The 23,450-nt window shown below is 42.3% G+C and overlaps 1 protein-coding gene across 2 annotated transcripts in view; it reads right to left on the bottom strand.

Moving 5' to 3' along the window:
• ANO6 (anoctamin 6) overlaps positions 1–23,450 on the bottom strand; it is a 422,710-nt gene that overhangs the window by 218,428 nt on the left and 180,832 nt on the right. For both annotated transcript variants that reach the window (XM_085653360.1, XM_085653359.1), the window contains exon 2: positions 15,204–15,283. In XM_085653360.1, the coding sequence (XP_085509486.1) occupies positions 15,204–15,283 (80 nt within the window). The remainder of the gene's footprint in view (positions 1–15,203; positions 15,284–23,450) is intronic.

The raw sequence follows: 23,450 nt of genomic DNA, 5'->3' as shown, positions 1-23,450 counted from the left end.
CCTCAAGCTTCCAAGAGAAAAGCCACTGAAGATTTTCAAATGGCTCCCCAACCACACCAGGAAAACCACTACGTACGACCTAATCACCAGCAAAGTGGTAACACATATACCAGTATCACCAATCAGCTGATCAGAAGCCTACAAATAAATCAAAACACAGAGCAAAGACAGATACTCAACCTTCCTTGCAGAATCCTCATACACAAAAGAGCACAGTTTAAACTCCTTACACACACTTTCAAGGGTCTCCGCAGCCAAGGCCCTGCTTACCTCAACAGCTGCATTACCTTCCACAGGCCATCTCAACTCCAATGGACTCCTTGCATACAAAAAAACAGATCTAAGGCTCAGGACTTCACGTACGTGACTTCTAAAGCATGGAATTACCTCCCCCCTACAAATCAGAGCCTACTACTCAATTCTTGAGTTACAAAAGAACCTAAAGACCTAGATCTTCAACTAGCCGGCCTCAAAAATCCTAGGATAGTCCCTGTGTGAGTGCCTGGATATCTTCACGGGTGAAAGTGCGCTCTACAAATTAACAGAACATATGTTAATGTGATTTCTACTTTCCTGAGTTAAGCCTTACTGCTCCTCGCATTCACTTTATCAAAGGTTCCGGTCAACAACAGCCTCAACACCTAGCTATTTACGTAGTTCACTCTGTGAGATTTGGACAATTATCAAGAAAAAAGTGCACTTCAAACTTTTTTTTACCAACTGATGTACCCATGAGATTGACACAAGGGACAATATGCCTGTTAAGAACAAGAGCGGCAGGCTCTTTGATGAGGTGAGCCAGCATCAAGAATGAGGTGTCCAAGATATTGAAGTTGTGGGTGACTGACCCCTTCAATACCTGGCCGAGCGCACTGGTACCAGAGACTGCCCCACCGGGTAGCACCCCAGAGCTCAGGTTCTGCGTGTGGTACAGGGGCCTCAGTTCAATTACCAAGACTGGTGCACACACCATCCTCAGAACTGATGAGCTCATTGACAGGTTAAAGGCTGCCAAATACCTCAATACTTTAGACTTGAAGTCAGGGTATTGTCAGATTGCCCTGAGGGGCCAAGGTGAGGTCGGTCTTCTCCACACCAGAGTGACTTCCAGTTCAGATTTATGCCCTTTGGGTTGAAGAATTGCCCTGCCACCTCCCAAAGGTTGGTAAACGGGTCCTTGCTAGGTTGCAGAACTTCAGTACCCTCAGTGAATTCATTTCACATTGGAATTACCACCTGTGCCAAATGAACAAAGTGCTTCAGTCCCTCCAACAAGTAGGCTTTACAATCAAGGAAAATAAGTGGCAGATAGGGCAGGGCTCTGTTGCATACTTGGGCCATCAACTTGGTGAAGGTCGTGTATAACCTCTCCAGCCCAAGATGCAGACCATCATGACCTGGGAGCCTCCCAAGCCACAGAACCAAGTGAAAGCAATACTGGTATTATGGGAGAGAAGTCAAGGGGTATGGCACCATTGTTGCCTCTAACTGAGCTGCCTTCCAAGAACCAGCCAAAGAAGGTGACCTGGACGGAGATGTGCCAAAAGGCATTAGAAACCATTAACAAACCCAAATGTTTGGTACGAACGAAAGGTACCCAACTTCAGTACAGATTTCCTTGTACAGACAGATGCTTCAGAGGATGGCATTGGAGATGTTCTTTCACAGCTGGATGAGGAGGGCTTAACCAACCTGTAGTCTTCATCAGTAGGCGACTACTACACAGGGAGAAAAGGTTGAGTGCAATTGAAAGGGAAGCCTTTGCAGAGGTCTGAGCACTGACAAAACAGTGACAATATCTATGTAGGACTCATTTCCAGGTTCCAGACAGACCACATACCCCTTAGATGGCTAATGCAAATGCAGCGTGGGGATCCTAAACTGTTGAGGTTGTCCATCTCCCTGAAGGGGCATACGATGGACCTTAAGGTGGAACATCGTCAAAGGACTTACCATACCAGTGCTGATGGTCTTTCAAGGTTTTCTGGCTTAGCAATGGGAACTCCCATGAGGGTGGGTAGTTCTCCTTGCCTTCTGCTGGGGAGGACCTGTGTAGGAATGGCTATCTTTTGCGTGGTGTACCCCCAAATTTTGCCTTGACTATTTTTGCTGGCTGTAGAACTGTGTGCCTGTACTTTGCTAACCAGTGGCAAATTGCCTGTGTGCCTCCTTTTAACATGATGAAATTGGTTTATTCCTAATTGGTATACTTAACTTACATTTAAATCACTAGTATAGGTTCCAAAATGTACACAGGCACCTCTAAGTTGAATGTCACCAGTGGAATGCAGCAGTTATTGTGCCATCCACCCCGGGGCAGTGTAAACATGGCTTCAGGCCTACTATAGTAGGCTGACTGTAGCAGTTTAAACACTGCAATTTGACCTGTCAAAATAAACCCTTTTGATGGGTCAAAAGGTCCCTTTTAAATATGAAGTCATCCCTATTTACGCATTGTAGTCCACAAGGCAGCGTGCATGGTTTTTTAAAATACAGCCTGTAGATATTTAAAGTTAACATGTCCTTACAATGAGAAGCATCCAAAACCTATTATTTTTACCCTTTTATTATGGTTTACAACATTTTTAATCCCAATTCCAACATTAACATTAAACTTGTCACCCTGTTAAAGAGTGTACTTACTGTCCAGTGCACTCATCATTAACATGCAGGACAGTGGACAATGCTCAGCACAATCCACTGAAGCCATTGTCCCCTTGCCCGTCAGCACCTGCATGACCACGCACCCATCCCAGCATTGTCTATGGGTTCTGGCTCCTCACCAACCACAGTCCATGTCCCGAGATTTTCTCAACTGGCCCCCACACCTTGTAGAATATCTATAGATGCCCACACCCTTTATACACTGTGTGCTATGCTTACATGCATGCTCAGTAACTACCTACAACCAGGCAATATCTGACCTTGCAACCATATGGGCCACATTGCTGAGCAGCACCAAAAGCTATTTTTCACTATGGTCGGCCTAGCTGTCCTATGTAGAAAACCAGAATACTCATAAAAATTCCAATATTGTATCTTGAGAATGAGACTATCTAGAAAAGGAATAAGTTACCCTGTATACATCTATTCATGCCACGAAGTGCTATAGATTCACATGCTATGCATAGACTAGAAAGCAGTTTCACCTATATGGTTGTGGTTAGCCAAGGGATGTTGCAGAACACTGGATATGTGTAAATAGGTCAGCTTTCCCTACTTGGGATTGCGGTTTTGCTAAAACGTTCACACAGTAGTGTTTAGTAAAAGTGTGTGGTGTGGACCAAGTAGCAGCTTTACAAATGTCCGCAATGGGAATGTTTCCTAAAATAGCCATTGTAGCGGTTTTTTTTCCTAGTAGAATGTGGCCTCAGAGGTGTTATAAGCTGTCTTTTGGGTTTAGCATAGCATGCCTGTGTACATTCGACAAGCCAGCAAGCTATTCCTTGTTTTGAGATAGCAGTCTTCCTACAGGGTTTTGAGAAGGTCACAAACAACTGTTGCATTTTCCAAAGTGCTAGTATCCTACCTATATAGTATAATAGGGCTCTTTTAACATCCAGTCTATGAAGTGCCTTTTCTGCTACTATGGTTGGATGTGGAAAGAACGCTAGTAGTTCTATGGTTTGGTTGAGGTGAAAAGAGGATATCACCTTAGGTTGGAAGTTTGGATTGGTGCAAATAACCACTTTATCAGAATGTACTTTGAAAAAAGGTTCTATGCTTGGATCTCACTTCCTCATCTAAGCAAGGTAATAATGACTAGGAAACCCACTTTCCAGGACAGAAATTGCAATGGCAAGAACGAAGAGGTCCGAAAAGCAGCCCCATTAAGCTTGTGAGAACTATATTATTATTCCAGGATGGGATTGGAGGTAGTCTGGTAGGGATGATTCTTTTGAATCCCTCCATGTAAGCTTTCAGTCAGTCAGTCAGTCAAAGTATGCTTTATTCGAATGTTATTCATAAAAGCAAGAACATTTTACAATAAAAAATTCATACATGGGTAAAAAGGAATTAAATTAGGATCAGTATATACAAAGCATACATATATCATTTACATGACCATAACATGTCGTTCTTCGACAGTAAAGAGTTAAAAAAAGGTTTTTAAAAAAGATAAAACATTAGAGAGAATAATCAACGGACTAGCAGTCTCTCCTAGATCACGAGAGTAGTCAAGTGACTAGCAATCTCTGTCTGATTGTCCACGCCCAGCCTAAATATTTTGCAGTGGCTACTGTGATCCATGGCAAAGTATTAGTACGTATTATATGCAGGGCCACAGTGCCACTAGTTGTTCCTAAATTTTTGCACATCGGAGACAACCAGTAACGCCTTGGGGCTGCGTAAGACCTGCAGACAAATAAAAAGTGGCCAATAGTCTCCCTGTCTGCACCACAAGCAGGACATCCATCACACGAACCCCCTGCCCACTTAGATGTCAAAGATTTAAGGGGAAGAGCGCCTACTCTCAATTGGAAAAGGAGCTTTCTTTCCAGGGGCCTCGTTATGATATCCCAGTATGGTTCCAGACAGGGATACATCTTAACCTCCATAAAGTCTGCAGTCATGGAACCAGCACACAAGCTGCTCCAGTTCCGTCTAGCAGCCGACTCCCAATATATGTTCTTTAAAGTGATTTTAGACGGAAAGCTTGCTCCCGCCGGGTCATCCCAAAGTGTGCGCAAACCAAGATTACACAAAGATGTCCTAAGTGCCTTTAACCATTCTATTTTATGGAAAGCGTCTGACCTTATAATATCTAGAAAACCATCTACATAGTGAGAAAGGGCAGGAGTTGTCCATATCCTGCGCCAATACAAAATAGGGCGCAGTTGTACCAAGTCCGAGATTGCTTTTCTGCCCAGGTCATATTTAAGAGGCAACAATGGGGTACTTTTAGGTAGGCCTGTTATTGCCCTTAAAAATTTATTTTCTGAAATTTGAAGAGCAGCAACCTTCTCAAAGCCCCAAAGCTCTGCACCATATAAGGCGGAGCCTATAGCTTTAGCTTCATACACCTGCAAGACCGGTTTTATAGGTTTGGTCAATGATTTTCTATGTTCTGAGGAAATAGCACCTGCCAATTGTCTATGCCTGAGTGTAGCTATATCAGTGTGATGCCGCCAATTTTGCTCGGTAGAGATATGCATACCCAAGTACGTGAAAGTGTTCACTACTTCCAGCGGGCGATCATTCAAAATAATTTTTGATTTAAAGCTACAGTGAGGATTGAATGTCATTAACTTTGTTTTGGCAGTGTTAATTTCTAATCCATATTCCCTACAGAATTGGTCAAAGATGGATAAGGCACGCTGAAGTCCACTCGGAGTTTTAGATAGGATGAGCGTGTCATCAGCAAACATTAAAATGGGAATTTTAATCCCAGCTAAAAAAGGGGCGTCCACTTGAGCAGAGGTCATGCGGGCTACAACATCATTAATATGTAGGGTGAAAAGAACAGGAGCCATCGAGCAACCCTGCCGCACTCCCCTTTCAACAGGAAAGTCCGTGGTTACTGAACCGAGTCCTCCCCACTGGATTCTGGCATAGTTAGATTCGTGCAGTCTCATAATCAAAGACAATAAGTCGCTAGGAAGCCCCTGCTTATTTAAAACCAGCCAGAGCTTGGAACGGGGAACGAGGTCAAATGCGGCCCGTAAGTCGACAAAGGCAGCATACAAGCTACCTTTGCCCAGCGTCACCGTCTTCCATTGTATTAGAGTGAAGCGGAATGCCTGGTCCACCGTACTTGTTGACCCTTGGAAGCCAGCCTGGAATTGTGAGAGAGCATTGGTCTCATCCACCCATTCCAGGAGCCTATTGACAATCACACGTCCCACGACCTTCTGAATGGTATCAATAAGGCTTATTGGCCTATAATTGCCTGGCAGGGATCGATCGCCTTTCTTGAAAATGGGAATAATAACTGCACCCTGCCAAGATTTTGGGACCGTAGCACCCAGGGCAATAGCGTTAATAAGGAGAAGAATATACTGGCACCAACGGTCCTTATCATTTACAAATAAGTCTGCTGGGACACCGTCGAGACCAGGCGCACGGCCACGGGCAACTGTTTTCAGGGCCGACATGATTTCGTCTATATCGAAGAGATTCACTTTGGGAAGGTCTAACCTGAGCTCCTCGGCCGTGCTATCATTATTATTATTTGGGGCAGCATACTGGTTTTTGAAAAATTTTATCCATTCCTCTTCAGGCACATTGTTATTTGGGGACCCTGGAAAACCTGTTTTACCCCATCTAGCAATATGCCAAAATAACCGGGAGTCCCTACTGTCACTGGCTGCCTTTAGCTCAGACCAGTGATGTTCATCCCAATCTTTTTTAGCCTTTGATATACTTGTTTTATAATTCTTCCTAGCGGCCTGAATTAGAATAGATTGCCCCCCCTTGATAGCTTCGCCCAGGGTTAATCGTGATTTTCTGCATTGTTCGTTATACCAGTTGGCTGGCTTGGGAACTCTATTAACTTTATTTATTACAGGTTTTAAGAAATACTCCTTAATTTTACAAAAGAGAGAGTTGTGTAAACCTTCAACCTCACCTAAGCCAGTCCCAAGTGAATTAAAGAGTTTTATTTCCGATATTGCAGTGTCCACCCGAGAATTAATCTCTGCAATGGCCTGGTGGTTAATAGTTACCTTTTCCCACCTTAATCTCCGCATATCATTTGTGGGGACGGCCCGGGGAGGGTCAGTCACAAAAGGACAAGACGATAGGGTGGTATAAAGCCACCATTTATGAGTGACACACAAAGGATTGTGATCACTCTCTATCCTCTTCACAACCTCCATATCACAGATCGAGGGCCATAATTTTAGACTACAGATCACATAGTCTATTCTGGAGTTATACCGGCCATTGTCAAATGTGCTTGACCCATCTCTGTCGCCAATAGTCCTGCCATTTAGAGCTCTGAGGCCCTTTTCGTAACATAAAGTGTTTAGGGCTATAATATCTACCGTCCATCGCAGAACTGGTGAAAGTTCTAATTTAGGAACACCCCATTGTCGATCCTCTTCATCATCAAATAAGTCATCGTTATTCAATAGGGGTTCGAATGTTCTATTAAGGTCACCTGCAATAATGATATTGTTATTTGAAGAGTTAGTATCTATTAAACTGCTTAAAGCACCTAAGGTATCGGACCTTCTCCCCTTATTACTCCGGACATAAACATTGTAAATGTCCAGTATGCCTGACTTATCTGTTGCCAGTCTGATCAGTTGGATATCTTGGTTCTTAGTGTCAATAACTTTAGTAACCAGCTTGAGACACTGGCGAACCCATATTGTTAGTCCTCCCATGGGTCTGCCCCTAAGACCCTTGGAAGCCGGCACAGAGTAGTTCAAAAATCCCTGAACAAAACAAGGTTCACATGACCATGTCTCCTGAAAAATACAAAGGTCATGATTATTAACAAAACCAATCCAATCTTCTGATTCCAATTTGAAATTCAGGCCAGCAATATTCCAAGACAATAAACTCCCCCTGGTTCCCTGTGCATTGTTGGGGCAGGTATCAGGTGGTAGAGGATCATAGGTTTGTTTAGAACAAATATCTATAATTACCTCCTTTTCATGGTTTGGTGTCATATTGCTAAGAGGGAAAGGATCAGACGGTGGCTCAGCAGGCTCAGCAGCTCTTGCTGACATGACCTGATTATTATCAAGTCAATCTACCTCTTCGAGGTCAGCTAGCACCTCAAATCGATTTCTCATCGGGATCGATACATTTGGTTGAGCCCTTATTGAGGCCCCAGAATTAAAAGTGGAAACTAACCTAGGTCTAGGAAAAAAATAAGTTAGTTCCCAAGTACTAATGGCGGACCTCCCAGAGTCAGTATGCCAGTTTAAAATGTAGTTAACAGCCCTGGAATCCCTAAAATTAACCAAAATGATATCTCCGCTGATGTTTTTCGGTGTGTTACCTAACCATGGTAAACGCCTGACATGTAAAATTTCTCCATCGATGTAGGATGGAAGGGGACGATTTTGTCCTAACCAGTGAATAACCTTGTTTTTTAATTGAGAGTATCCCTCTATAACCTCTCCTTTCAAAATAGGGACACCAGCAAGGACCACTGCAAGAGGGACAGCTTCTGGTGGAATGTTGACAGAAAGAGATTCGTGCATCTTTGCCATTAAAGCCGGGCATCGACTCTTTCTGTCAGAATTAACAACCCCAGTTGATGGAATAGTCCTTTCCTGACATAAAATGTCCTTTTTTAACTGGGTTGACATAGAAGTAGTGGTTCTCGCTGCACAATTATTTGTCGGGTTAATCACACTACTCTCACCCTGTCGTACTTTCTGGAGTGAGGGTAAGATAGGAGATGATACATGAGGGACAAACACAGTAGAAGACTGTCCTGGTAACTTCGCAGGACTCGGAGATGTAACTCGTTTGTTACCCAATAAAGATTCGACTTTCGCCAGCCTAATTTCAATAGTTTGTAGGCTGTCGACAATGGGTAGCAAATGAGTTTTAAACAATTTCTCTATATTGCCCATTAATTCTGCTAATGTAATGTCATTTATAGAGCAAGATAACGAGGTACCAGGAGAGGGCATGTCAGTAGAATCATGAACGGGGCCAGTACCAGTGTGAGCCAGATTAGGTTTATTACAGGCTATGTGATTCCCTTTATTCTTGCGAACTACTAAATCCAGCTTTCTCCTTTTCTTAGGTAACGGGCCTACTAGATTAGGTACCCCTGGAGAAACAGTAGTTTGGGACGGGGGTGCCACTAGTTGTAAGTTATTCAATGCAACTGGGTGGCAGGCTGCCTCAGTGGGACGAGATATGGTAGTGGAAAAGAGGTCTTTACACGGTTCGTGCATGGTTGGGTTACCAGGGGGTGGTGACATAATTGTAGTGTCTAAACTTGGTATAGAATCATAACAAGAAAGGGCACTATTATCAGATGGAATCAATTCGTGGGACACATTGGCAGTGTGAGACAAGCTTTTTATATGCTCTATAGAGCTACGTCGTCTCACCCTTATTTCGGCTAAAGTCGCTTCTTTATCAGCTCCAGAATTAACTTTCCATACGTAACCATCAAGAGTACCCTTATTCGATTTACTAGCCATGATGATATGGTTGTTAAATCACGGTCCCCCTAAGGTACGTGTCTAGCAATAACTAAGCAAAACACACAAGACCTACTTGAACCAGTGCAGCATCAAATAGTGTCTATCTCGCAATCGCTGCAGTACCGCCAAAAATCCAGAGTCAAGAGAGTAGGCCCAGCCCGGCCTCCTTCTGGCCTCTGAGGGCCACAGAGGGCCCGCCCTTTGCCCGGGCTTAGCCCAGCTGAGACCGCGCGCGGGACCGCGACGCGGGGAGTGATTTCAATTTTTAAAGCGCCTCCTGGCGCAGCTTCCGGGATGTTGGTGCCGGGGAGGCTGGGAACTGTAGTCCTGTACCCCTCCTACTCCGCACAGCGGCCACGCGATGAGAAGCGCGGCAGCGGGAGGGAGGGAGCGCCGAAGACAGCAAACTCTGTGCCACGCTGTCGGACCACAGTAAGGGTTCAGAAAGCACACTGCACTGACAGGACGCCCGCTCCACCGGGAGAGATTTCAATTTTTAAAGCGCCTCCTGGCGCAGCTTCCGGGATGTTGGTGCCGGGGAGGCTGGGAACTGTAGTCCTGTCCCCCTCCTACACCGCACAGCGGCCACGCGATGAGAAGCGCGGCAGCGGGAGGGAGGGAGCGCCGAAGACAGCAAACTCTGTGCCACGCTGTCGGACCACGGTAAGGGTTCAGAAAGCACACTGCACTGACAGGACGCCTTTTGAATCCCTCCATGTAAGCTTTAATTATAGGGATTCTGAACAGTGAGGAGTGTTCTCTGTTTTGTAGATCTGCTGCCACTGCAGTAAAATGCAAGTGAATTGATGTGTAAGCTAGTCCTAAGCATTGCAAAATGGAAAAGGTAACACAGAATGTCTTGTACCTGTGGTTTTAGAAGATCAGTGTGTTTGGGAATGCAGTAATGTACAAACCTCTTCCACTTTGCTACATAACAAGTCCTAGTGATGGAGCAATGAGCTTCCTTGAGGATATCTATACACTCGGGTTTATTGAGATACCCAAACTCTAGGATTTCAGGAGACAAATAGCTAGGTTGACTTGCTTTGAATTGGGATGCCTTTGAGTTCCTTGGTGTTGCGTGATGAAGTCTGGCCTGTTGATGTTTCCATTGTTAGCTGTTCCTCAAAAGTGAGTAGTCTTTTTCAAGGAAGAGTCTGCTGGACCTAAAGTGGAGCCTTTTTAATGATTTTCTCCGTATGAGGATGAATTCTAAATCGTCGTTGCGGAGAATCCAGCTCCTCCTGCAGCCAGTCCAGGATAGGCTGCTGCACCTCCAAGTCCACTGTGCTGGATGTCTCGGCTTCAAAGGGGTCTTGGGACCCGAATCTTGTTTGGGCTGTGAAGTACGCTTGCCCATTACTTTGGGGTGCCGGCTAGGTGTCGGAGTTGGGCCCAATGTAGATTCCAAAGCTTTTGGTCAGGGCCAGCCTCCCCGCGAGAGCAGTGGCAGCTAAATCAAAGAGAATGAGAGCTTGAAGCCCTGGTCCCAGAAGGTCAGCGAGAGCTATGGTCTGGGGCAGCACTCAGTGCATGGGCGCCATATTATTGTGTTGAAGCTGGCTGCGGATTTGCTTCTTCTGACTCAGACTGTGACTCTGGCTTTGGGCTGAACCCTGTTATCTGTTCAGCATCAATTTCTTCCTCGACTTCCCCCAATGCAAAGTCTTCCCATAGGATATCGGAGATATCCTCATCCCTTTGCTGCTCCATTGCGCATCACGAAGGCGTCGATCCCAATGGTTACGGATGGTCTTCTTGGTTTTAAAGTGAGGCAGGCAGAGCAGGAAGCCTCGTTGTGTTCCAGGTAAAGACACAGGTTACAGACTTTGTGTTGGTTTATCCACGAGTAATTGGAGTGGCACTGTGGACAGTATTGGAAGGGCGTCTTTTCCATCATACTGCAACCATTCTCAAAGACAAACAACGGCTGGACTGTGACTTTGCCCGAGGAGATGTCCCTCGATGCAGAAGCTGTTGACTGTGGTGTCGTTGATGGGAAAGAACTGGTGCAGCGATTGTTGTTCAGCTATCGGAAGCAGAGAATAAACTCAAGAGACCTGACAAATGTTGCCACGCTGCATCAACTCAGAGCCTCGACGAAGCACGTCTGAACCTGATGGCTGAAAAAAGACAATCTGCAGATGGAGCCAATCTTCATGCTCAATACTGCCTAAGGAGGGAGACACTACAACTCGTGATTTGAAAGACTTTCTTTGAAGAAAAACAAGTTATACATATCCAAGCCCAACACTTGATGACAGGAGTATGAGCCCAACACAAGATAACAGGAGTATGCATATCACGTGTATCTACAGCTACACATTCCACGAACATAATGATACAGCTATTTTTAATAATGCAATGGTGAAGTTGGATTTTTATTAAATAATATTGAAAAGTAACTTTTAGAAAGTTATTTTTTCCCTGACTGAAGTTCCTGGAGGCTAAATTTGCATTTGCTGTTCCACTTCTGCCAGCCAGTAATCAGAATTTAAATAGGTGTGAAAACATGATAAGAACTTCCCAGGAGCAAAGAATATACGGACCTCAATGGCCATGGCAAGGGAAGCATTTAGCAGTTTTCACTGCTCCTTACCGCTAGGGTATTTCTGGCAGTGACGGGCAGTAAAAACGAACCTGTCATTCTGCCCATCTTAATTAGGTGGGCGGAATGACAGGTCAGCCTTTGATGGGCATTCCTCTGCAGGACCGTCGGAGAAGTTGGACTACAGCGAAGACTGTATTCTCCAGTGTGGTCAAACTTAAGGTCCGCTCACATATAAATTTGGCGGGCAGACTGTTATGTTGGCTAGGAGAGAACTCCGTCACCGCTGCAACAGAGTTCCCTTCCCGCTAACATATATATAAATCTGGCCCAAAGTCATGAACCTGGTCTGTGTATCCAACCAGTACTCCATCACATTCAGCATTAAATAGTGTCTAGGTCCCATACTACAGTGATTACTGACTATCATTGGCTCTTTATGCTTCTTGGCGCTATTCCTACCTATAACTTAAAAAATTCATCTGTATAGTTTCCCTTCTAGAACTTGTGTCATTTTGGAAACATTTTGTTCAATAATGTTAACTCTATTTATTATAATTCAATTTGGAATTTTTATTGTGTTGCATGTCGACTTTACTACTGCATACATAATTTACACTTTACCATAGTTTATGCCTGTCCGCTTTATGCCATAGCTTCCAGGGGGTTGAGCCCCTGCTAATTTAGTGACCTTAGGGTTCACCCTGACAAGAGTTGTGATTATTCCTTGTGGTGGGTAGTCGCCTGACCCAGATAATAATTCCATTTTTTACAGGAACCATTCCATAATAATACTAGAATTAGAGTATTTACACAAGTTTTGGAACAGCAGTAACAAGTAGCAGAGCTCAACTGTACAAAGAAACCTGCTTTTTGTTGGCAGCAGCAAAATGGGTAAACATGGCATAGTTCTTGTTTTTTTGCTCATGCTAGCAATAAGCGAGGTTAAGAGCAAACCAAATTACAGCTAAAATGACAAAAGGCAAGATAAGAAGATAAAATCTGGGATATTATTTTAAAAAATTAAGACTTCATTTTAATAACTCTCTGCTCATCTAAATTGGTATGCCTTGGGTGAGGTCAAAGAGGGAGTGGCGGGGTGGTGGGAACGTGGTTTGGATAGGAAAGGGCACGAGTCCTGCTTAAAAGAAAACAATTTGGGCTCATTTTGTGGCTAAGCTTTTTGGGTTATAGGAGTACTTCCTCCTACTTTTTTCCTGCTGATAAAGTTATTGAGAGGTTTACTTACTGACTGCACTTGGCTGGCTAATATGTTTAGCCCTTGTGTTCCACCATTTGCCTTGCCATTGGCTGCAGGGACTGCACAGATGAATCCAAACAGGCTAGAGCAGTAGGAGTCACTTGATAAACCCATTTGACTATAGTTTTAGAACTGACTCTTTCTGGGAAAATGTAAATAGAGTTAAATTCCTCTAGTCATAGATATTGTAAACATGAGTTCTTGTGAAATCCATGCACCTAATGAAAAGTCTTTTATTCTCTCCAAACAAACTATTTATCTTCACTACTCTTTGAAACAAGCATTTGTAAAGCCAATAGGTTTGGCAATGCAGCCTTTTCAGATTTTTTAATGATTGTTTTGCCTTGAATTCTGTAAAATTTTCATTTCTGGGGAGATGCTAGGACCTCGTCACTATAAAAATGAAATCAAAAGTATTTAAGGGCCCAACAAGCATGCATTGCTAAAATAGTCACTCACCGTTAACAAAACTACTTTGTGTGTGTTCCAGTGTAGCCACTCACAATGAACTAAGTTCATTGGCTGAAACTGGCTTATCCACTGGTCCATGCTGTAGTTGGTGGAAGAACAATGTGAGTGAATGACAACAGAAAAATGGAAGGAGAGGGATTTCTGCAAGCTCCTGTAAGTAATTACATTAAATGCATAATTTTAGAAAATTAAATAGCCTTGGCTAACACCAGATCTAAAAGGGTGCTTTGGAGAGCTTGAGATTACCTAGAAGCAGCATAAAGAAATGCTCTGAGTCGCATTTTTGCATGTGCTTGTAAAAAATTGGTTCAAACCTTCATGCATGTCGTTTGTGCTGATGAGGGTATTTGATTTGTATCCTGAGAGGTAGTGATGGATTGGTTTCATTATTAACATTGTTCTGAAATGTACATTTTAGTGCCCATTCTATACTGGATGAAATCTGTAACTTTCTAGCAAATAGTTGGTAAGCTCTCTTCTCCCGCAGATATCTCTCTCTTTCAATATTTATTTTGTTAAACTGCCCCTTTCACACACTTTGATTAGTGTTTTTCTGTATTAGATATAGTTTATATTTTTTTTGTTCCGTTAATAAATACAAACATTACAATATTTGACCTTGAAAATGTAAGCAATTTATCATTGTTTTTTTCTGTTTTTGTCAATATAATCAAAGTGGGCGATTCACAAAGGTATTAATGAGTTTGGTAGTAGTCTGCAGAAGTACACTTATGTAATCCTACATGCCTTTATGACGGCCCGAAACGTCCAACACCATATTAGAAAAAGTGCAAAGAGCTCTCACTGTACATTATTTTATTTACATTTAAGATGTCTTCGGGTCAATTTACAAACACATGTAAAAGTATGGAAAAATGTAGCGCAGAAATACTGCTTTATTTACTGTAAAATTCCTTTTTGAATAAGTCCCTATAAGTCATATGTAGCCCATATGCACTTAGTAGAGCAACAACATATTAAAATTCAATTACATTTTGAGATATTCATATACAAAATTAAAATAATAGTTACTGAAGAGTGCTAATCATCTAACTGACTCCCTGGAAAGCATCTTCTATTATTTCAGCAAACATAATTTGCACCACAACAGTGTTTGTAACATTTGGCTCCCATCCTATAACCTCATTCAAATCGTCTGTGAAAGTGAAGCGCCGGAAATTCTTGGATTGGGTTTGATAAATCAAAAACCATTGTAAATGTTCTGTAAAATGTATTTTTTTTTAATTTGAAATATTATATATTTATATTAATGTGTAGTTTCTAATATTGTTTCACTTTTTAGAAATAAATAATAATACACATGGATAAACGAGGTGGTTGAATAAATACATAAAAGAAAATAACAGAATGCATTTATTATCTATTAGGACAATTGCATACTCTAAATAACTTAATGCATTCACTTTGACCTGAACATAGTGAATATTTCACTCTGTTAAACTATACATACCTTTTGCCAACTTAGATGTAATGACTCCTGCAACTAAGGTCATGAGCAACGTCAATGGATAATATCCGCCCCATTTGTTTGGAGTATACCAAAGACTATCTTCCAGCCAGAAGATTGCTTCACAAAGGCAGTCTTCAAGAAATGTAAATGTACATCGTTACCATTACTCTTAAGTTTGGAGTAGAGTCTGCCCTTATTAGGATTCACAGAGAATTCGTAGAGTACTCTGCGAATCTACAATAGTCTACAACTATTGTAGATTTAGTATTCAATTGAAACATAGTTATAAAACGTTACATGTAAATAATAAGTATCTGACATTTTACCTACCAGCTCTTCAGGCTGATAGCTGTCCTGTGGTTGCATAGATCCATAGGTTGGAACTATCGTTTGTTCCATGCATTCCAACACTGAAAAAAAGTCAAAAAGTAAACATGTAAAATTCATGGCTTGACTTAACTTGTTGTAAAGCAAAAACTTGTTCATATGTCAGGTTCTAGGCATCACCAGGCTCTTAATTCATGAGCTCCTGTATATTTATTTTTCACTTCCTTTTTGCAACTTCAGAATCTAGATAAATAAACTACCATGAATGGGACACCACTCAAGACATGCATCGGAACTAATTTGCTGTCAGCTATAGCACCTCATGGTTTGAGTATGCCTGAAGTTCATGCGGTGCAATAGATTCATACTTTGCAGAACACAAATACAAAACACAATTAGTTAGTGACCTATTGAAATAAAATGAGACTTGCAGACTACAGCTGGTCCAGTATGCAAAAAGAATGACCAAGAAATAATTAAAATAGAAATGTGACTTAAAAAACTCATTGCAAGAGATGAGAGCTTAACCACTTGTATAATATGCAGTTTGATAGACTCATACTACACAACCCCAGCAGTGAAGTCCTTGATAAAGAATAGACTAGTTGTCTGTTATGGGAAGTACAAGTGAGGGGAGATTCTGGATATAAAGTCAATTCACTAAAACCCTGGGCCCCGTTCATCTTAAATATGACCAAGCGGTTTTGAAGAAGGCTGAAAAAGAATATTTGTTTCTCAGCACCCATATTCACTTCTAAGCACGGATGTTTTTCCATGACAACAGCACTTCCTATCATGACACGCCATGCCCTAAGATCCAACAAAAAAATTGGACAGAATTCCTAACATATATTGCGTAATGGCCAGACATATCTAATAGTTTTCTGTGACTGTACCAACTAGCACTCACCATTAAAAGAGCCCCACACAAACATCTCCCTTTACTGTACAGTAAGCCTGTCTATCGACCAAGAAGACAACTAAACAACTGTCAAAACCATTTGGCATTATCTCTTAAATAACAAGAGCCACAAGGAGTAAGACAGAGCCACTTAACTGAGAATAAAATCAGAACACAATAAGTGCAACATATCACGAGATTAATCAAATTCCAATCTCTTTTGCCAACTCCAGATTCATGCGGAAAGTTACTGGACTGCAAAACATGCTACAAGTCCATATCAATGACAGAATTTGCGCTATACAACTGACTATAACCTAAAATAACATTAACATAAATTTAACATTACCCTCCATATCTCAACCACCTCTTGGAAAAGACATCATAATTTTTCAAGTCTTTCCTGTTTCTGTTCATTCACTGAGAAGCCCTCAGAAGGTGCTGGATATCTCAACTTCCGACCAGCCTCAGGTCTTCCTCGTGAAGGTTATTGGACATTGTGTATGGTATGGAATTATTAACCACCATGAACTCTTAGACGTTTTACAAACAATTGGCTTCAGAAAAGAGAGTTAAAGTGGCAGTGCTGTTCGAAAATGGTTCATCTTGAATTCCTCACAATGGAAATGTGTGTCTACTTGTTCTCTTTGTTCTATCTGGTACCTTCCACACAGCCTTCCTTATCAATATATTGACAGATCTTAAGGGCATTGATGATGCAGTCATAACTGGTTTATACCCACAGTTTCTCACAGCTGGTCAAGAACTAACAGTGCCTTTTCAAGTCCTGCCAACCTATTTCAAGAGTGCTACAAAATTCTGTGCAGCTCCTTCGCTACAATGCTGTCCCAATCGCTGAATAATGTGATCAATTATGTCATTAATTATGTAATTTTTCATCAATTATGTCATTTAACATGTCATGAGAGGTCATAAGCAGTGGAAGGTGGGGGCAGAAGTTAGTTAGCTCAGTTAACTATAACTTGTGAATTTCACTTTTTTTGTTTTTAATGTTTTCCGTTCCCATTTCAACACCTACCTATAAAATCACTTAAACATTTGTTTGTTTCAGTGAATTTCTGGGAGTTTTTCACATAACCAAAGATCTTTTTACCATATTTAACTAGAATGTAACTTTAACCTTTGTTTTTTTAGGGAATTGTTTTTTTTTTTAAATCATATTCAAACTTGAGCATACGCCCAATCCTTGGCCAAACTGTGGCAATGCCCCCGTGCACATCCTGTGGGCGGGCCCTACGCCTAAGCACCCCTGCAGGCAGCCAACTGCCTTTTGCACCCGGTCTTTGGAAATGAGGGGGCTAGCTGCATGGCCTAGCCTCTGAACAGTCCTGATTAACTGCCCTACTGTGGGTGGCCAAACCCCTGCTGCGCAGGGCACAGCGTGGGGCTGGCAGCAGGGCCTGGCATCTGGCAAGGTTCTGAACCTAACCCCGCTGCGGATGCCCTAACCCCATGCTGCATGCAGCCTTTGACCAGGCCCTGTGTCCAACCCGTCCCGCCTCCACAGAAGTTCAACCCTCCACTGTGCACAGACTTCAGCAGTGGCCTTTCCCTGCACCCAACAAACTACAGGCGGCCAACCGACACTGCACATGGCCCATGACCTGCATAATGGCAGTTGGCCACAGATTATTATTTTTTTACCTTAAGGGGGGAGGGCGTCTCTTTGGGACCATCTGAACCTTTTGCTCTCAGGGTCAGGGTGTGACAACCCAGCCCCCTTATGGGCTTTTTCAAAAACAATTCAGGACTCAGAGTCCTCTAATGGCGGCAGCAACATTTTCTTCTGAGGTGTGCCTAGCCAATCAGATCACTCAGTACCAGTACCACAATACCGGAAATGCCCAAAGGGAGAAAAAGCTCCATTGGTCAATCAGAGAGCCCTATATTTCTTTTATTTTTCCATTCCACTGAACGTCATCAGGAGTCCCGTGGGACCAACTGTCTACATTTACCTTATACTTGTTCCGTGTTAACCCCTTGAAGCCCAACTAAAGCTGCTCATTAAACGCTAATTTCTCAAAAACGGCTGAGGGGATTTACACCAAATCACAAAAAGCACACTTTTAGTAAAGTTCTAACTTTTTGCCAAATTTAATGCAATTCAGTTCAGCTGTTTTATCTGTATCCGACGGCAAAGTTTCCTATGGGTAGTAACATGGGGTGAGAATTACCACGGGAAATTTTACTTTTGGGACCCAACCCTCCCTTTTTCAGCCACTGCATGACAGGTTAAGGCATAACTTTCCGTTTCATGATAGAGCCGTGGTGGATTAACTTTTTCTTGGAAAGTTTCTTGCAGATTCGTCAAACGGATAAAAAGGTTATCAGCAAAACAGAAAACACTATTTGATGTCATCAACATGTCATGAGTGATGCAATATGAGAGTTTATAAGTAGGTCATGGTGGAGGTGCAAGGTATAGTTAGTGCAGTAAATTAGAACTGGTGAATTTCAGGGTTTTTTTGACTTTCAAACATTAGTTTTTATCTCATTTCAACACTTAACCACAGCGTCACTTAAACCTTTTTCAGTGATGGTTTTAGTGGGAGACATATAGAATGTATATGAATACATGCAATCTAATGATTCCTGGCTGGTGCAACTACGAGTGAAAGGTAGTTTTGCTGCATAAAGACTAAAATGTTTGCCATCTGCATTTGTTAGATGAGTTGTCCAATGGAAGGCCAGCTTGCCTGTTGTAGTGTAATGATGCCCTCGACAGTATACCTAGTATGCTTTGGGAAAAAAGTTAACATATAAAAGCACGCTTACTTAGCTTTTCGCCCTGCCACACTCTGCCACGGGCGGCCTACTAGACCTTCATGATGTATGTTACATATGTAAACTGCGCGCGCTTGCAAGAGACAGAGTAAAAGAATTAGAAATGATTACTGAAATTCAAAAAGCTAACCTAATGCGCTGCACTTTGTCGCCCTGCATCGCACTAGATCTTAATTCAGTGTTGGGAGGGGTAGAAAACCGGTCAATTTACATTTCCGTCTCTTGCTACACAGTGGAGTGATTGCGTAATGCACCCGAATACACTTTCGCCTCCCGCCATCTCCATTTCTGTGCACTTAGGCTTTTCCTCCCCCCCTCCTCTAATTGCCAATAAGATTTAACAGCACTTTACTAAAGGAAAGAACCTCGGGGAATATGGTTTGTGGGAGAGACAGGGAATGTGTGAACTAAAGCGCTCCGCAGAAGGGAATCATTAAAAGGTATTAAGAGAGAACAAACTGCTCAGCCTGGAGACGAATTAAAAATTACTTGTGTAGCTCAATCCATTGGAAAACAACCCCATGCTCGAATAGCACTGGGAACACGAAAGAAAATAAAAAACACAAATTGCAATAATATCACAGATTTTTATGTCAGTGGAAATATTATGTATGTAATCTGTTTTCCTGAAGGCTCAGATTAGGTAGCATTGAATGGGAGAGTGAATATTCTCTTTGGTTTTCCATATAAGGAGCATGAGAAAAATGCCAGCATAGTTTGAATACCTTTATTTCTTTATTTTCCGTGGTAGACAGGGCTATAATTTATATTGCATAAGGACATTGTACATAAAATGTGTGGCATCAGAGCTTCTATGAACATTGTCCGTGTGAGTCACATTAAAGTTAATCAGGGATGTGATATGTCCAGCATTGACAGAATAAGGAGTAAATTCCCTATCCACGTGTGACCCTCCTTGGGTGATTGGTACATGAATGTGGGTGTCTGAGAGGATCCAATGTCTGGTTGGACAGAGTGTCTGTCAATTCCCTGTGTGCTGCGTTCTCAATATTAGAGCAGAAGAATTCGAGATCAGTTACAATAAGGCACATGGTGGTGTGGGGGGTTAAGGGGTTTGGTGGGGGAGTGGCGGGCTGGAGGGGGGTGAGAAACCAGAGGTATTCTTTGATTATGAACCGTCTGTGAGGGTAGTTCTGTCAGAGATCTGATAAACCCCCGGAACTGTGGAATTGAGCCTGCTGACATTTCTTGTGTTTTGTGTTTGCTTTCTGCTGCAGCTTGCACTTTGCTGGATTCTCAAGGTCTAGAAAATATATCACTTCTTTTCTACAACCCAAGCCTGGCGATTTATTTGGTCTGGGTCAGATGTAGTGAAGGTGTGTACCCTTCCTGTAATCTGCTGGTGGGGTGAGCCCAAGCCGCTGACCAGCAAAGCGATTGCTTGATCTGCACAACATCTCGAGGTACAGTGTTTCCTCCACGAGTCTTGATGAATCCTGTATCCTATCTCGGATGTACGCTAGACCTTGGAGTGGCTTTCTATGGCAGCTATCCCTAAATCATGGATTCCTTTATGCTACTCATTCCCTCAATGGACAGGGTGGAAACATCTCAACAGAGGAGAGATCATTTTTGTCCTGTTCCCTAGGATGGTGAGGACCTACTGCTCATTTTTATGAATCATACCATGCTGCGTGAAATCAAACATGTGGAATTTTCTATTATTACTACAGGGAATCTCCTTGATGGGTCGCCACGCCACACCAGAGCCTTTGCCAAATGGAGGCCTGTACTCAGTCTGTTGAATTATTCTTTGCAGTATGCTCTGTCAAGAATAGCACCATTATTGGTAGAAGCACATCTTACACCAATCCCAAAGAGTTCAGGGGCTTTCTCATCATTGATGTAAGGGATCATTGTGATCTTTCAAATTACCAGATAGTGGCATACCAAAAGAAGACAGATGCAGTGTGAGGAACATCACTAGTCTATCCCTAAATATCTAGGAAACAAATACAACAGATGGCAAACTGTTCAAAATGGAGCAAAACACATCAAATCAGGAAAAATCATATTTAACTTTGCACTTACTGCATAGGGGTTGCACTTACCCAACTGAAACTAGTAACACATGAATGAGGCTTGCATGTGTCAGATTTTGAGCACTATTACTTATCGGCATAAGTACTATGAGTGATGCAATGGGTTGCAGGGAGACACCGCCCAGACATGGGCCAATCATACATATACAGACGACCCAGAAGCTGAACTCTCTTCTCAAACCAATAAAGGAGAAGAGAACGCGTGGATAGAGGTCGGATAATACTTCTGAAAATGAAAAAAGTGTTGGAAGAGATGTAAAACTCTGGCCAAACGTAAACCATTTTATGCACCTGGTGTCCCACTGACATGCCTCTCAAACACTCCAGGTCATTTTAAACTAAACAACTAGAGTCATGGACTAGAGTGTGTGTAGAAAAAGTAGAAGATTGCACGCATACCAATGGGATAATTTCTAATATGTAGATCACTTGTTAGGGCAACAGAAACAAAATGGACTATAGGCGAGGAAGAGCCACGGAAACTACAAGCTGCTGAACACAATAGAACACCCTGGGACAGTGGACGGCCGGCATTCGAAAGCAATATGGTCTGTGACCAAAACAGGTGTAGTATGCCTGAGACAGAAATAGGAATCAGATTTAGAAAAGGATTTAACTGACAAAAAGTGAGAAAGTAGAATAGAATGCACCCAAAATGTACCCACAGCAACCGGATTCATATATATTCAATTTAATTGCACACGCAGAAGTTACTCACCCCTTAACGACTAGGTAAAATACACCGGCAGGCAAACTTATTGTGCCCAGATGTTGCCAACAGAAAGCAGATCTCTTACATGGCGTTGGGCGGCCCCATCATCATAGCCAATGGAAATGCTCTGGAATAAGCTCTAGAACAACCTGCTTGCACCCAAAATACTGTTTGCATGGGTTGCTTAAATGCCAAACCCCAAAAATCTGTTAAGAGATTTCTAGTCTTAGTACCTGTAATAATGAAAAGAGCAATGTCAATGGCTTGGAGTTCAGTGTTGGCCCCGTCATTTAGCCGTTTCGCAGGGTGGTGGGAAACTGGGCCATAAGCTAAACCAATGCACGGACAGCAAGGAAAAGAGTACTCTGGAAAAAGCATATACCAGACCTCTGGGATGAACCATTAATCGCTTTCCTAACCTATCCACACATGTACACACCAAATCTGAATTTTCAGTTTACCTAAAATCAATGCAGAGGAACATCAGAACTTGCAACACATTAATGTAAGCAATGAGGTGAATTTCATGACCCCAAGCCCGGAACGAAGACCGTATACCTCAAGTGGATTGAACTGATCGTCTGTACATGAAAATCTATCTAAGAACCATTATTCCATCACATGGTAGGAAAGTGCACACGGCCCTACTGTACTCACATGCTCACACACATTTAAAATTAGCTTGCTGACCCCTATTGGTTTTGTTGTTGTGTTTCCTACCCAATAAGTGTTGTGATTGACAAACCAGCATTCCAAACATTGCTTGAGACAATAGAGGCAATGGAGCCGAACGGCATTCATTCATTCATCTCTAAAATCCTACATAAACTACTGCTCGACATGTAAAGGATCAGGAAAATACAACTTTGTTGGAATGAGTCTGTAATGTTTGTTAAAAATAGAGAAATATCAATAAAAATTGTTTTTTTATAAATTCCTAATATATTAAATCAAGAAAACCTCATTAAACAATGAGTTCCCTACTAAGTCAGGCATGGGTGCCAACCCAGCGCAATGTTTCTAGGGCATCTGACTCAGGCCCTAGCAAAAGTAAAACCTGCATTTAGCGAGCCGCGCACTTCTGTCTGGGAGCCGCCATGTTGGGAGCAGGACATTCTTGTTGCAGTGATAGCACTTCTAATGAATTAGATATAGAGTTGGTTTACAGTAAATCATTCCAACCTCGCAATAAATGTAATGTTTAAGTCTCAGTCCTCCTTTAACCAAAATTGTCTACACACTGTGTGCCATTCCTAGGATCTAATTTCCATTACATGTAAAATTGCTGGTACACTCTGAAATTACCTTTGCCCTGGCACCTGCCATTGCCGCAAAATATCTGTGCCTATAAATGCAATCTTGGTCAAATGTCCCCATCTGTGAAGACGAAGTTAGAAACCTGATCCATCCACAGGTATTGGCTTTAAAATATGCTGATAGTACATCAGCATTCAGCAGCCTTGCTTTTCATATGGATTATCTGCTGATCTGAGAGATTGAATGCATGCTTTATCAAATGCTGTAGCACTTTTTTCGAATTCCCTGTTGGTCATGAACACAATTTTCTAAACCGCATGGTCGATCCCATTAGATGGAAAGATGTTGAAGAAAAAACACTTGAATCTCATCCTGAAACAGGGAAAATGACTCACTCAAGTGTAGCCATTTGTGAATTAGTTAATTTGACCACACTGTGGGCCTGTAGTATACAATGCATGCTAAGGAGGTTAGAATGTATTTTATGGCTTTAAAAATTGTGCTCGACAAAG

The sequence above is a fragment of the Triturus cristatus genome, chromosome 4_1 (genome assembly GCF_964204655.1).
Source record: "Triturus cristatus chromosome 4_1, aTriCri1.1, whole genome shotgun sequence".
NCBI classification, from domain to species: Eukaryota; Metazoa; Chordata; class Amphibia; order Caudata; family Salamandridae; genus Triturus; species Triturus cristatus.
Note: the sequence above shows the minus strand (reverse complement) of the source record. Positions and strands in the feature narration are given on the sequence as shown.